General features: G+C 41.1%; 1 protein-coding gene across 1 annotated transcript in view; it reads left to right on the top strand.

The window, feature by feature from the left end:
* The first annotated feature begins 3,179 nt into the window (after positions 1-3,179).
* Positions 3,180-14,412, top strand: part of MUC5AC (mucin 5AC, oligomeric mucus/gel-forming) — a 70,263-nt gene continuing 59,030 nt past the window's right edge. Inside the window, exons 1-6 of the mRNA XM_075928213.1 lie at positions 3,180-3,315; positions 5,636-5,704; positions 7,519-7,593; positions 8,505-8,766; positions 12,169-12,283; positions 12,949-13,039. Coding sequence (XP_075784328.1) covers positions 3,243-3,315; positions 5,636-5,704; positions 7,519-7,593; positions 8,505-8,766; positions 12,169-12,283; positions 12,949-13,039 — 685 coding nt within the window. The 5' untranslated portion in view covers positions 3,180-3,242. The remainder of the gene's footprint in view (positions 3,316-5,635; positions 5,705-7,518; positions 7,594-8,504; positions 8,767-12,168; positions 12,284-12,948; positions 13,040-14,412) is intronic.

Here is a 14,412-nt window from a genome sequence, read left to right as displayed (position 1 = left end):
TGAGCTGACAAACAGCTGATCGGCTCAGCGCGGCGGCCATTTAAATTTAAATGAAGCAGCGATTATTTAAATTGCCGCTTCATTTTCCTATACCGGGTAGCCTAATCTACATGCCTCTGTTGCCAGAGGCATGTAGTCTAGATGTACTCAATAGCACAGGGACTGTCTCTTTGTACAATACCTGGTACAATGAATTCCTAGTACTATGGTTTCTCACACACACACACAAACACACACATGCAAACAAACAAACAAACAAATAAAGACAGAGATCATTCCAGACCTATTAGAATCTCATGGTAACTGAAGATTCTCAAAAATGTTTTAAGGTAGGTTCTCAGTTTCAAATGACAGTACAGGTTGAACCTCTCTAGTCCAGCACTCTCTGGTCTGGAAACATCTGTGGTCCAGCTGATCATACTGGTGATTTAATTAATCATTAAGATATTGAAAAATGTTATATATATTATATATATGAAATAAGAAAGTGCAGTTTTAAAAGTAGACTCTCTCACTCACTCTCTCTCTCTCTCTATATATATATATGTATATTCTTCCTTTCAAACTCCATTTTCATATACATAATTTGGTGGTCCTAGCTCTTACCATTTAGGAGGATATAATATAGAGATATCTACATATATAGATATACATATATGAGAGTTTGTCTCTATGGTCAAGAACTCTTCCTAAATGGTAAGAGCTAGAACCACCAAATTCAGTATACAGATTCCTCTTATTGTAATTTAAAGCAAGGTCAGGTTTTGGTTGCTCCAGGACAATGGGATGTGCCTGGAAAGGGATTGCTTCTCAGAAAACCGTACAGAACAGAGACAGAAACACTGAAGCAAGTACAATCCTGAAAATTTACATAACTGAGAAAATGTGGAAAAAGACTGAACCAAGATAAGCCAGAAAAATAGGATGAACCTGCAATAGGACTGTTTCTCAACAAACCTTACAGAAAAGAGACAAAAAGAAGCCATTTGGAGCAGTGTTTGTTTTTGCACAATTAAATCAATATTTAAGATCTGAAACCTAGAAGAAAACGTTATGGGAAACAAAATAGACTATAGCCTTTTGTTGTTGTTGTTAAAATATGGTGAATTAAAAAAGTTTAAAAGAATGAAGAAACAAAATAGATTGATGGACTTCCCAAATTACGGATCAGAATAAATCAATATGCCATTTAGACCAAAATAAAAGGATGACAAATATGGCTTTCAAGCAAGAATTGTACAGTGAAAAATCTCAATAGGTGTCTCAATAAGTACCCAGCATTGTGCCTGGGTTCATAATTTGGGAATTCCATCAAGTATATTTTGTTTCTTCATCCCTATAGACTCTTATCATTACAAATACATATATTTGATTTAATGACAAGACACTTACTGAAATTTTGCACTGTACAATTCTTGCTTGAAAGTATTTTTAGTCATATATGTCACCCTTTGATTTTGGGCCAAATGCTATTCTGATTTATATCTTCCACTGAATAGAATTTCACAGAGTGTAATTCAAGGCAGAATTTGATAGATTGTTTTCTTCATTTACTCTGTATTTATTTACCCGTGCTACATTTATTTTAACACCACTAAACCCATTTGAACTTTAAAAGTGTGCAGGGAAGGGAGTGTCTCACCTGCATTCTATCACTTTGGAAATGGATAAAACATGAGCATTTTTCCTTTGTCCCCTAACTGCTGAAACTAATTCACCAAATATAAACAGAGTCCACTAGAAAGAATACCTGTTACTATATTAGACCTGTTGAAAGACGGAGAGGTAAAATACAATGAAAAGACAACTTGGAAACGTAATAGTCCTTTAAAAAATGAACTGACCTATTTACAAAACCTCACTGTTCACATTCACATTGTTCCCAATATAAATTCATTCCTGCCAAAACATTTAATTTGTACAGCAAGGAAATCTCCATCAAATTATATGGAGCAAAAGATATACATATATTCATTATTCAGACATATACCAAAGCCAATTTATCCTGCCTTTAACATCTGCATTTTTGCATCAAAAGCTATGAATGGGACACATTGAGCCCACTTAATTAGCCTCATTTACACAGGTCCTAAAATTGACAGGTACTTCTTTTGCTGTTATATATGTATAAATACATATCTCTTGTTTTCTGTTATTTCCACTCCAGCTCATCTGATGAAGTGGGTTTTACCCATGGAAGCTCATGATTCTATATATTTTTGTTAGTCTCGAAGGTGCCACAGGACTACTCATTTTTTAAAGCTACACACTATCACAGCTACCCTTGTGAGACTAAATATTTCTATTCAATTAGCTATGTTTTCTTGGAACTTATCTACGCATGAAAATTAATCCTGAATAAAATAAATTGCTAATTTAAAAGTTAATCCACTTCCAAAATGAATTAAACTATTAAACTTAACTGCTATTCCACCATAAACCTTTAATCTATGGAGTTTTTTGAGAATAGCTATTCCAGAATGAATTCCTGGGTAGATCAACTTTTAGAAGGGACACAGATATCATCCAACACAGTGACTGGAGCACCCTCTGAGGATAAGAATTCCTTCTAGGGAGGGTATTAGTTTCTGACTGAAGAGCTTCCCTGCATATTCCTACTCTATGCCTGGCATATGGAAAAACTGTCAGCCTTCAGTGTTTTTTGGTGTTCATCTTCAGCAGCAGAAATGCCACACACGAAGGCACATAATCTTCTCTCAAAAGATGAGGGATCCAAACATGACAAATTCTATCCCACAACTTGGATCAGGAGGAGTTAGAATTTTGCTTGCTGGAGAAATTAGCTTGAAATTGCCTTCTGTAGTCAGAATCATAAAGAACTGCCTCTCTCTTATCCTGAATCCCATCCCTGACCCCCCAAAAGTCATTCTTGAATGATATTGATTGCAAGAGCTGTAATAACTGGAGACAGTAACACAGAACAATTGTTCCTCCTTGCTGGTCACTTGGAATTCCTTTAGTTGAAAAATCTTTTAGAAAATAACACTCCTCCCAGAATGCAAATACAGTTGGCCAGCCCCTAAGGAAGCTGGAGCATCCTTTGTTTACCTATGCACCTGCAGAGGAAAGTTAAAATCTCTGAAGCTCCACCTTTTTAGAACCTTGTGAAACAGTCTGGGAACTGTGCCAAAGTCTATTCTGTCGCTATATAAGACTTGTAAAAGGACAAGTGCCTCTTCAGAAGCCTATAGTTCGGTACCTTCTACCGAACTCCTATCAAGATGGGCATAGGCTGGGGGGGACGAATACTACTATGGATACCAATATTAGTGGTCACCTTTATGCAGAACAAAGGTAGGAGGCTGTAGCTGCTTTTTATTTTTATTCCTTTAGACTACTTCTCATTTGCTCTGCAGTTAGAAAGACTTTTCAGTGGCTTCTGGTTTGCTTTGTGAAACTAATAAGCTTTTGTTTTTAAATGAGATTTCCCTGTCTTTTTTACCTATTACTTTCTTTTCTAATGTCGCTTCACTGATTTCATATTGCCCTCAAGCCCAACAAAAGCAGTTGGATGAATTGAAAAGCCATGGTCAATAGAGCTGGATGGCATAACTGAGAGTACAATTTAGTCATATAATTATTCTCGCGCTTTTACCAATGTCAATCATTGTGGGCTTTTTTTCAAATATAAACATGGAAAGCTGCTCAAAATTTGGCAAGTTCATAACATAGCCTGCAAGGTGTACGTAAGATTCGGTATTGGCTCCTGGTGATAATATGCTTTCTATTATTAATCCTTACATTCAGCTTTTCCTTTTCTGCCACGGGGGGTGGGGAGGGAGGCTGGAACATTTTTCATAGTGGGGGTGCTGTAATCCATTGAACCAAACTGTAAATCCTGTAAAGAATGGAAAACACTGCAAGATAGGGGCTGCTGCAGCACCCACTGTACCCCAACTTTCAGCATTTATGTGCTGCTGTTCCACTCCATTAATTCAAGATGCTGACTTTTCTGCAAGAATGGTCAAAGAATGTGTATGCATGTTATGTGTATTAACCGACCACAGAATAGAGCGAAAATAGACAAAATGGTGTTTTCCACTTCTTCTAGTTAAACATTTCCTCAAGAAGTCTATCCCTGAGTTTTTATGGCTAATAAATACCCATCTCACCAGTTCTCTTTTGCTTTCAATTTTCTAGTATTCTGAACCAGACAACTTCATAATGCTAATATTATTCTGAATAATCCTGCTGAGACCTAATTTACAACAACAAATAATGCCTGCATTTATAGACATGGCATTAAATGTGATTGATTAATGAATTGAGCTATAACAGAACAGTTGTAGGCTACAAAAAGAACCACTACAGAGTGTATTATGACAGGCCATCAATAATGCCAAGATTTTAGTTGTAACCAAAGTCTGTGATGGAGCAAAATATATCTATGAAGGGCAATGCTCCTGCCAAACGTCACCCTGTTAGATCCACTTTTAAAATCCACCAATGCCATAAAAAATTGGTTCAATAGCAGTTTGCTTGCAAAAGGTCCATGTAAAAACAAAGGGCTCAATCCAACTCCTGTCAAATTCAGTCTTTCCGTTGATCTTTAAGGAGAGCTGAATTGGGTCCAAAGCAAAGGCGTTTAGGATTTTATTGTTAACTTTTAATCGGCAAAATAAGCTGCTACTGAGTGACATTCATGTGTGGCATAATTATCATTGAGAGTGTTGGTCGAGGCAACATTAGGAGTTTGTTCAAAGTTTATCCTTGAAAGGAGAAATTTTAATAACCTATGAAACCAGGATTCAGAGTGCACGGGTCTAGCCTTCTATCTTTTCAGAAGATGTTTGATAGTCACATCCTGCAGAATCTTTTATTCACTGTGTCCTTTGCTAATTCACTCCATTGCAAAACTAACAAAATGTTATTACCTAGTGTTTTCTGATCTGATGCACAAATCCTAATGAATAATTTTACCTCTTCCTAACTACTATGCACGTCTGCACTAGTCTTTATTAAAACCTTATTAAACATAGAGACAAATTGCGCCATTACCAGCCACTGATAATGGACATGGGAAGTTGGCATGGCATAGACACTGTACGCATGCAGAGAGGAAAGTAGGATGATTCCATGGGCTGGAAAGCTAGGAAAGGACACACAGTAGGATCAAACCATACAGCTTTCCAAAGGGTGCAGAGTATGTTAGTCAGGAACTAGCCTCAGGCATCCAGCAAGTGCAGAAGGGCCCATATCAGCCTCACCCATTTAGGATGACTAGTGTAACCACCCCAAAGCAGATTTGAACTTGGCACTTCTGAAGCAAACTATAGGAGCCTCTACCCTCTGAGCTAAAAGTCAGCTGACTTCCAGCCCACACTGTAGAGGTCTCTTGATCTTAACTGTTGCAGTGGTCTAGGTACCACTTGCATTGCTCAGTAACCACACTAAGTGTGTGGGTTATACTAGCATCAGAAGTGGTGGTGCTAGCAGTCATTCTATACTCTGTGTGGGGAGGTGCTTGTATTTGCCACTGCATAACAAACAATCCTTGCCAGTCAGTTTTTATGCCTAAAAGAATGAGACTTTCATGGATTCTATTGTTCAATCAGATGTTACTGAAGAATTTATGAGCACAGTGTTCCAAAGTAACTTTTTTTTTCTGCTCCAGTCCAAGCCCAATATGAGGACCAACAAACAAATTATGAAGATGATTCATATGTCCAGCAGGGACAAGACTGTAAGTTGTTACATTTTATTTTATTTATTTATTTAACAATATAAATTCAGTCAATGTTGTTGTGAAAACTCATTGCAATGGGCATAGAGTAATTAAAGGGTCCTGTGCCTTGAAGTGAAGGGAGAGGAACAATTACCAAAATGCAATGTTCAGCTCCCCAGAATTGGACTGTCAGGCCAGATATTCTGCTGGTGTAAATTAGTGGAGCTCCATTGATGTCAGTGGGGCTATGCTGATGGGCACTGGCTGAGGATCTGGTTCACTGAAGCTACACTGTTATCTAATCTATATTTACGTAATAAGTACACAATGTATATTTACAAGGACATTTTATGAGGTGTGTGTATGTGTGTGTACATGTTCGTGTACGTGTACGTGTACGTGTACATGTACATGTGTCACAAAGATACCTGATAATCAGTAATAAAAAGTACTATTTTAGTTACATGTAATAATACAAAGGGTATGTACTGGCTGCTAGTGTAACACCGGTGAAGGAACAAAACTTATATTGTATAAAAATTATAACAAATTGACTCTTATTCCTTTCTCCAGTAAATGTATTACAATATAATTTAACTAATCAGCCTGAAAATCTGAACCATAACCTAATCTGAAATTAGCCACCTTGACAAACCCAACCATGGTAAATTGAAGGCTGATGAAGTCAGACTGGAAATATGGCAAACACTATTAATTTTGAGTGTAACTAACCACTGTAACAATTTATCGAGGGAGCTGGAGGGCTCTCTATCCCTTGAAGTCTTTAAATCCAGACCCGTTGGCTTTCTAAAAGAGACGTTCTATTACAACCACAAATCATTGGTGTAGAGATTGAGAAACCACCGGGTGATATTGTGTGGCCCATGCTATGCAGAAGATCAGGTTACAGCCACATAAAGGTTCCCTTTGACTTTCAAATGTATGAAGTTATGAAAGTAGGTATCATCCTTCATTTGCTGCAAGGACTTTAAAAACATCTCAGAAAAAGCTGTAAGGGAGATTAAAACCTCTCTCAATTTTTGCTTCCCAGTGTATGTGTGAGTAGAAAGCTGTAGTGAGGATTCAACAGGAGGAGTTGAGAAACCACATTGCAGGCTCCAGCTTCTCTGAACTTCAAATGCATCCAGTACTGGAACCGAAGAATAAATATTGGCAAGAAAAATACAGTAAATTCAGGGCCAAATCTGGCAAATGGGAATCCTTATGTGAAAAAGCATGAGGTTCATGATTAAGGGTTTGCAAAATTTTGCAAGAATTTGTTGTGTGACTGAAGTTGGCTATATATGAGTGTGTGTATATACATGCACTTTCAGCTAAAAAAAATAATGTGTGATCTAACTAAGCCCTGCTGTGGTTTCTCAACACCAACCTTTGAAACCTTCCTACAGTTTATCCAGTTCTACCTATGCTGGGAACCAAAGGTCCTGAATAATTTTAATCTCCATTGTGTTCTGTGGTTTTTTGTATAGGTCCTATTGTAGATGCAGGATTAAATCGGTATCCGCATGCTACTTTTACTTTGGGCAGGTGGGGTCAGATTCAGCTAGGCTCCTTGTGTTACAGAGGACTACTGACTTCAGGAAGGGTTAGCAAATCATCCTATTAGTGACAGTTTCATCCTGGAAGCCAGAATTTGAGGCAGTGAAATTAAAGCCATCAGTAGACTCCCTTGGAAACTTTCCAGTCAAATATATATTTTTTACTTGCACTAAAACCTTTAACCACTAATGAGGGTAGGAGATCCATATCTGTGTCTGTTCACATATTTATTGAACTTTTGGATTAGTGATAATTGTATTTCTTTTGTTTAGATTTTTCTGTACCCGTAACTAAACCACAAGAAGTGACAATCATCTCACCACCTAGAACGACACTGCTAGTAAAGCGTAAGTCTGTGACTTTATGGAACATTGATCAGAACTGTAGAGTGAGGAATAAATGAAGAGAGGGATAGACTAAGAGAAAATGTAATTCAATGAACAATCTATAGACAAATAAACAGTTAGATATTGTAGCCGGCCAGAGTAAGTCTCAGGTCCGACACTGGGTTCCCAAAGTACAAAGGATGCTACACAGGTATCTGTCAAACACAAGTAGTTTATTTCTTGACAGCTAACAGCTGTGCCCAGTAAATGGAAGAACAATATAACAAAGAAGTGGCATATCTTACGTCCCTTCCTGCAAGCCTGGGACCCTGGGTAGGCTGCAGATGAAGTGGGAGGTTGTCTCAGCTTCCGAGGCGCCAGTACCCAAAGCCCATCCATGAAGTCCAATTTGCTAGGCTCTGCGGTAGCCTTAAATACAGTTTTCCTGCCTTGTTTGGCAGTTTGGAAATTTCCAGGGCTCACTCATTAGTGCTGATGTAGGCCTCAGCTGTTAGTTATCGATCTGGTTCTGATCTGGATCTTCTTGTTCTTTGACCCTGTTTATGTGATCAGTATGTTAGGGTAAACAGAATTGTTTATGTGTTCTTGCCCTTTACCCTTATATCAGACTTGTTCTTGCTATACTGGCAACAATGCTTATCTTAAGTGGCGTATGTTCCCAAAGACTTGCTTCTGGCTCATCAGATGTAGGGAAAAGGGAAAGGGGGAAAGAATGCAGGCCTCACCACCCCTAAACTAGCACATACAAAGTTCTTCCACAATTGACCACTACAGATATGAAGAGAAAATAGAGAATGGGTTTATTGTTTAGATGGATGGATAAATATGTAAATGTATAGTCACTGAGTGAGTAGAGGAATTTTACACTGGAATTTTCAGTGTAAATGGAAAAATTTGTTTTGAATCCGCAGCTGGAAACCCGGCTCACAATGGACGTGTGTGCAGCACCTGGGGCAACTCGCACTTTAAGGGCTTTGATGGAGACATCTTTCACTTCCCTGGGCTCTGCAACTATCTCTTTGTATCCCACTGCAAATCTGCCTATGAGGACTTTAACATCCAGATCAGGCGCACTGTGGTGGAAAATTCTCCTGTGATCAGCCATGTCACCTTGAAGCTTGATGGAGAGGTGATTGAACTGACCTCAAACTCCATTGTGGTCAATGACAATCCGTAAGTCCAGGTGTCTTATTATCTACTGAAATTGTCAACATAGGCATTGCTCCTAATTGTCTGTTTGAAAGCATGCTATTTTGGTTTCATTCTCTCGAGCTGCTCTAACACCCAGCACAAAGAGATAGGTCCTTCTTAGAGGAGCAGCAGAAACAGGAAGATGAAGGGTTGAGCTTTATTCACCCTTTACAGGTTACCTCCTGTCCTATGTTCCATACATTTCAGTTGTACTCCGGACACTGCCCTACTGTTGTAAATTAGAGGCCTCTAAGGCTATGTCTACACAGCAGCATTATTTCAAAATAACTGACATTATTCCAAAATAACATAGCCTGTGTCTACATCGAAAGCAGTTATTTTGACATAATGTTGAAATAATGTCGAGCTGGAGGATTTCTTACTCCAACTCCTGTAAGCCCCATTTTATGAGGAGTAAGGAAAGTCAGAAGGAAGACTGCTCTAACTTGGACTTTCTGCTGTGTAGACAGCACCAAAAGCCGAAATAAGGGATTTCATCTTAAGCTACGCAGTTGACGTAGCTCAAGTTGCGTAGCTTATTTCGGCTTTAGCCCTGCTGTGTAGACGTGCCCTAAATGTGACAAAATAAAGTTAGAATAAAAGCAAATATAGCAAAACATATAAATAAATCCAAGATCAGGATACAAAAGTGACACTACAGAAGGAAGGAAGGAAGGAAGGAAGGAAGAGTGCATATTAGCAAAAGAACAAAAGTCCAGAGTCTTCCTTCCTAAAGGATGCTGTGAAGGGGGAAAGCATCTCAGTGATTCTAGTACCACACTAGAAAGCCTTTCATATTGTCCCTTTAAGACTGTTTAGGGGAGAGGGGGAATCAGTCAATCCCAGCTCTCCCATATCAACTAAGCTAGTCTTAATTACAAAGAAAGAACAATAAAAAAATGTCTTTCAGAGAGGCTAGTCCTATATAAGCATTACAATAATAACAGCATAGCACTTGAAATGCACTTGCTAAACAGACGTAGCACTTCCTGAATTAAATAATATAGCCAATAAGGCAGCATTTTATGCACACTAAAGCAGTGTTTCCCAACTTTATTTGCCCATGAAACCTTTTTCAGAATTTCAAGGAAACCCTAGGTTTGTCCAGCAAAAAAAAAAAAAAAGGGTAATCCACCAATGCATGAAAATCACATTCCTTCCTCAAAACACCACCCCTTTGAGGCCCCATCCTCTCTGTTCCCCCCTCCTCTCCATCACTTGCTATCCCCAGCCCCTATTCACTCTCACTGTGTTGAGACAGGAGGTGCGGGCCTTGGGGTGGAAATGAGGGATTTGGGTGTGGGAAGGGGTGAGAAGTGCAAACTCTGAAAGGGAATTTGGATGCAGGAGAAGAGGATGCTGGCTCGGGGAGGGGATTCCAAGCTGGGGAGTGTTGGGCTCAGGTGGAAGGTTGGGATGCCGAGCAAGTCACAGGCTTGTGGATGTGAGGGTGCAGGAGTTTGGGTTGGATATGTGAGGGATTCAGGGCAAGGAGGCTGTGAGTATGATGGGCTCAGAAAACAGATTTGCAGTATGTGGATGGTGCAGGAATGTTGTGGCAGAAGACTGAGGATGTGGGGCTGCAGGAGTTTGAGGATGTAAGAGGCTCAAGACAGGGGGTTCCATCGTATGATTGGCTCAGATTTGGGGTCAGGTGGTGCAGGAGTGTTATGATGCTGCAGTGAGATGGGGATTTGGGGCATGTTGGTCAGGCTTCATTTTTAAATAAAATATTATGTCAAACTCAAAAGGTTTTAGCATTGCCTTTATTTATGAGATGGGTGAGGAACCTCTTTTGAGTTAAGGATCACTTATCCACAGAAAAGTCAGCTGAGGCCACACAAGTGAGATGCAAATAAAAAATCCCCCAAGCCTCACTAATGTGGTCCCAACTGTGCTGGTGCGGGTGCTAGTGAGTGCTGGGGCCGGAGAGAGGTTGCTTCTGGGTGGCAGGATGCTGGCACAGGTGGTGGGGTGCTGACCAGGATGCTGGGGTCAGGGCCATGGTCCTGCTGGGCACTGGAGTGGGTGGCAGGGTGCTGGGTCCAGGGGTAGGGTGCTGCTGGGTGCTAGGGTAGATGGCAGAATGCTGGGGCCAGGGACAGGGTGGTGCTGGGTGCTGCGGTGGGTAGCAGGGTGCTGGGACAAGGAACAGGGTGCTGCTGGGTGCTGAGGACAGTGCTGGTGGGGGCAGAGGACAAGGTACTCATGGGGGGTCTGGGCAGGGGATAGGGGCAGCTAGAAGCAGTACCTGGCAATCCTGCAGCACCTCTGGGTTATGGGAAGTGTGCGACTGCACTTCCCTTCCTCAAACAGCTGGTGTGCACACTGCCTGAACAGCAGGGGCTGTTGCACTCCAGCAACTTACTTCCGTGATGCCGTCCTGCACGGGGAGGGAGGGCAGAGATTGCTGCCTGCACAGTCGGAGCTGTGCAGACCCAGGTTTCCTGACCTCCCTACCCTGCACTGCACAGAAAGGCAGCGAAACTAAGTTGCTGGGTGTCACAGCCCCAGCTGTTCAGGCAGCGCGTACCAGCTCCTTTGGGGAGGGGAAGTGCTTCCCTCCCCATTGTGTGTCATGTGGGGTCACTCCTGTCTGGCACCCCCCCTAGTGTGCCAGCTGGGAGCAATTGTTCCCCTCTGCCCCCGCCTTCCTACGACTCTGCATCACCAGGGAGGAACAGGAAACAAGTGTGCTGCTTCTTTAAGAAGCTGGCTAGCCAGCTCGCTCTCTTTCAGAGGGGGCGGGGGAGTACTGGCTCCTCATGGAACCCCTACTTTTGCTTCATGGAACCCCAGGGTTCCGCGGAGCACCAATTGGGAAACACTGAAAAAGTGTCATTTCTAGATTCACTGAAAAGAAATGGCACCAAAACATAACACTGGTTTCACAGCACTTTGGGAAGCAATTGCATAGGAACTTAACCACCTCATCGTTCAAGGTTTCCAGATTGTTAGAAAGTTCCGCAGTTCACATTTAGCAACATGTATAACTACAGGCTGAACATCTCGAATCCAGCACTCTCAGGGCCTAAACCAGAGAATTTGCTGAACCATGTGAGGTCATTATTGTAGCAGCATTACCAACACTTCCACTGCTTACGCGGCTGTTAGAGCTAAACAACAGCACAGAACACTCAGAGCCAAGACTGGTGGCTATAAACAAACTTTAGGGGACCATGGAAAACTTGGCCACACCCATGATAAGTGGACATATGGCCAACAAAAATCATGCAAAACCATGGATGTTGCAGGACCAGAGAGTGCCAGATTAGAGAGATTTACCTCGTAACAAATTCCTTAGTCATTTGCATGAAAAATGTCTCAAATAGTGTCTCTCAAATGTTGCACTCTCATTTTAATTGTAGTTTGCTTTATCTCCAGAATTCAGCTGCCCTTCAGCCAGTCAGGAACCCTGATTGAGAGAACAAATGACTATTTGAAAATCACTGCTAAGTTAGGCCTGGTCTGCCTGTGGAACCAACTGGATAGCTTTTTGGTAAGTATGCATTCCAGATGTTGCAAAGAACACCTATTTGTAAATTAATCCTCTTAATGCCTGTCATGAGCCAGAGAGAGGTAATTTGGCATTTTTGTCCATTTTCAATGCATTGTGTTACCCTATTATGCTTCTAATGTCCCTGCTTTTCTCTGAATTTACCTTGCGATCACCATTCTCCCCAAGACACTAACAGATTTTTTAGTTAAATGTAATCTTCCTTAGCTACTAAATGCACACTGCTTTGATGTTCACAGCCCATGGGCTAGATTCACCCTGAGTTTTTACTGGTATTCAGTGGTATAAACAATGGAGCAGAAGTCCAGCAATAGTGAGATGTCCATCCAGGGAGGAAACTTCAGTAAAGAAACTAGCAATAACTCCCATCCTGAAGTCCTGGGGTGATCGTAAAAAAATCAATGGTTATAAAATAGATCAGATTTAGTTTTCTCCATCATAGGGTTCTCCCAAATACCCATCTCTATGTAAAACCTGTCTGTTAAACTTCACCCCGTGTCAAGGACCAGCACCATTTCTATGCATTACAGATTTTGAAAACTTACATGGATCTTATGATGGACCTATGGATAGTAGTGAATTTTATCCTTAACACTGAATATACTGTACATTTTAACTGTGTGTGTAACCCGCCCCATTTTTTTCAGGTGGAACTGGATAAGAAATATGCCAATCAAACCTGCGGGCTTTGTGGAGACTTCAATGGCATTCCAACTTATAATGAGTTCCTGTCAAACAGTAAGTAACAAACACATTGTTCAGCATTGCAGTTTGATTTCACTTCCTGTAATAGAGTCATACAAGGGACCTCGAGTGGCCATCTAGCCCAAGCCCCTGCACTAATTGCAGGCTTATCAAGACCAGTGGTGAGCAACATGTGGCCCGCAAGCTGCACGCAGTTGATTGGGTTCTCTGTGTGGCCCACACACAGAATCTGCTGGCTTCTGTCCATGTACTTTATCTACCACTAGTATTACTAGGGTGGCATGCACACAAAGCAAGGGCACGTGAAGTGAGGTGTGCGCTGACTGCCCACAACAATGACTGAGAGCCGTGCACTCCCTCTGCTGCTAAGGGTCAATTGGCACAGCCCACAACTTTTGGGTACGTGTGCAGTTAGAAAATCTACCCTATCCTTGGAGACAGTCTTGGTTAAGACAATCTTGTAGACCGTTGAGGCAAAGGAGGGCCATTCATGGAGCCCACTCATTAGCTTAGATTGCTCTAGAGTATTTAAATTAAACCATTCTCCCTAGCCGCAGCTGGTTCAGAAAATATGGGCACTTTATCCAGCCTGCCGCAGCCTGTTCCTTTCCCTCCTCCCCACTCTCCAACTCTCAACACACAGATCCATAAATAGAAGTGAATAAGTAAAATCTTGGCACACCGCTTCTGAAAGGTTGCTGACCCCTGCTCTATGCCATTATCTAAATCAGTGATGAAGATATTGAACAGAACCAGACCCAGAATGGATTCCTCATTATGTCACTCCAGCAGGACTGTGAACCATTGATAACTACTGTCTAGAAATGGTTTTCCAATCAGTTTTGAACATATAGGTTGCATATCCTTAGTTTTATTTTTATGAGATTGCCATGTGACTCAGTATCAAAAGCTTTCTTAAAGTCAAGATATAATAGTCTGCTGCTTCCCCCCTCCCCACCCCTTATATCTACAAGACCTTTTTACTCTTCAAACAAAGCTATCAGGTAAATTTGACACAATTTGTTTTTTGACAAAACCATGTTACTTATCTGTCACTTATCTCCTTATCTTCTGTGTGTTTTCAAATTGATTGCTTAACTAGATGCTCCATAATCTTTCTGAGTACAAAAGTCAGGATGACTGGTCTGTAATTCCCTGGGTTGTCCCTATTTCCCTTTTTATAGACCAGGGCTTTACAGGAATTAAAGGTTTTAAACATTTTCCAGTGACTGGGATTCCAGTTTTCCCCAGTGGAATGAATATCAAATGGCAGATATGAACACATCTCTCAGGGTATGTCTATACTAGCCCCCTAGATTGATCTAGGGAGGCTAATGAGGGTGACCAGAACTGCAAATCAAGCCCAGGATTTAAATATCCTGGGCTTGATTTGCATGTTCCCATCC

Source organism: Pelodiscus sinensis, chromosome 4 (genome assembly GCF_049634645.1).
Source record: "Pelodiscus sinensis isolate JC-2024 chromosome 4, ASM4963464v1, whole genome shotgun sequence".
NCBI classification, from domain to species: Eukaryota; Metazoa; Chordata; order Testudines; family Trionychidae; genus Pelodiscus; species Pelodiscus sinensis.
The sequence above is the reverse complement of the archived record's forward strand: the minus strand, read 5'-3'. Positions and strand labels throughout refer to the sequence as shown.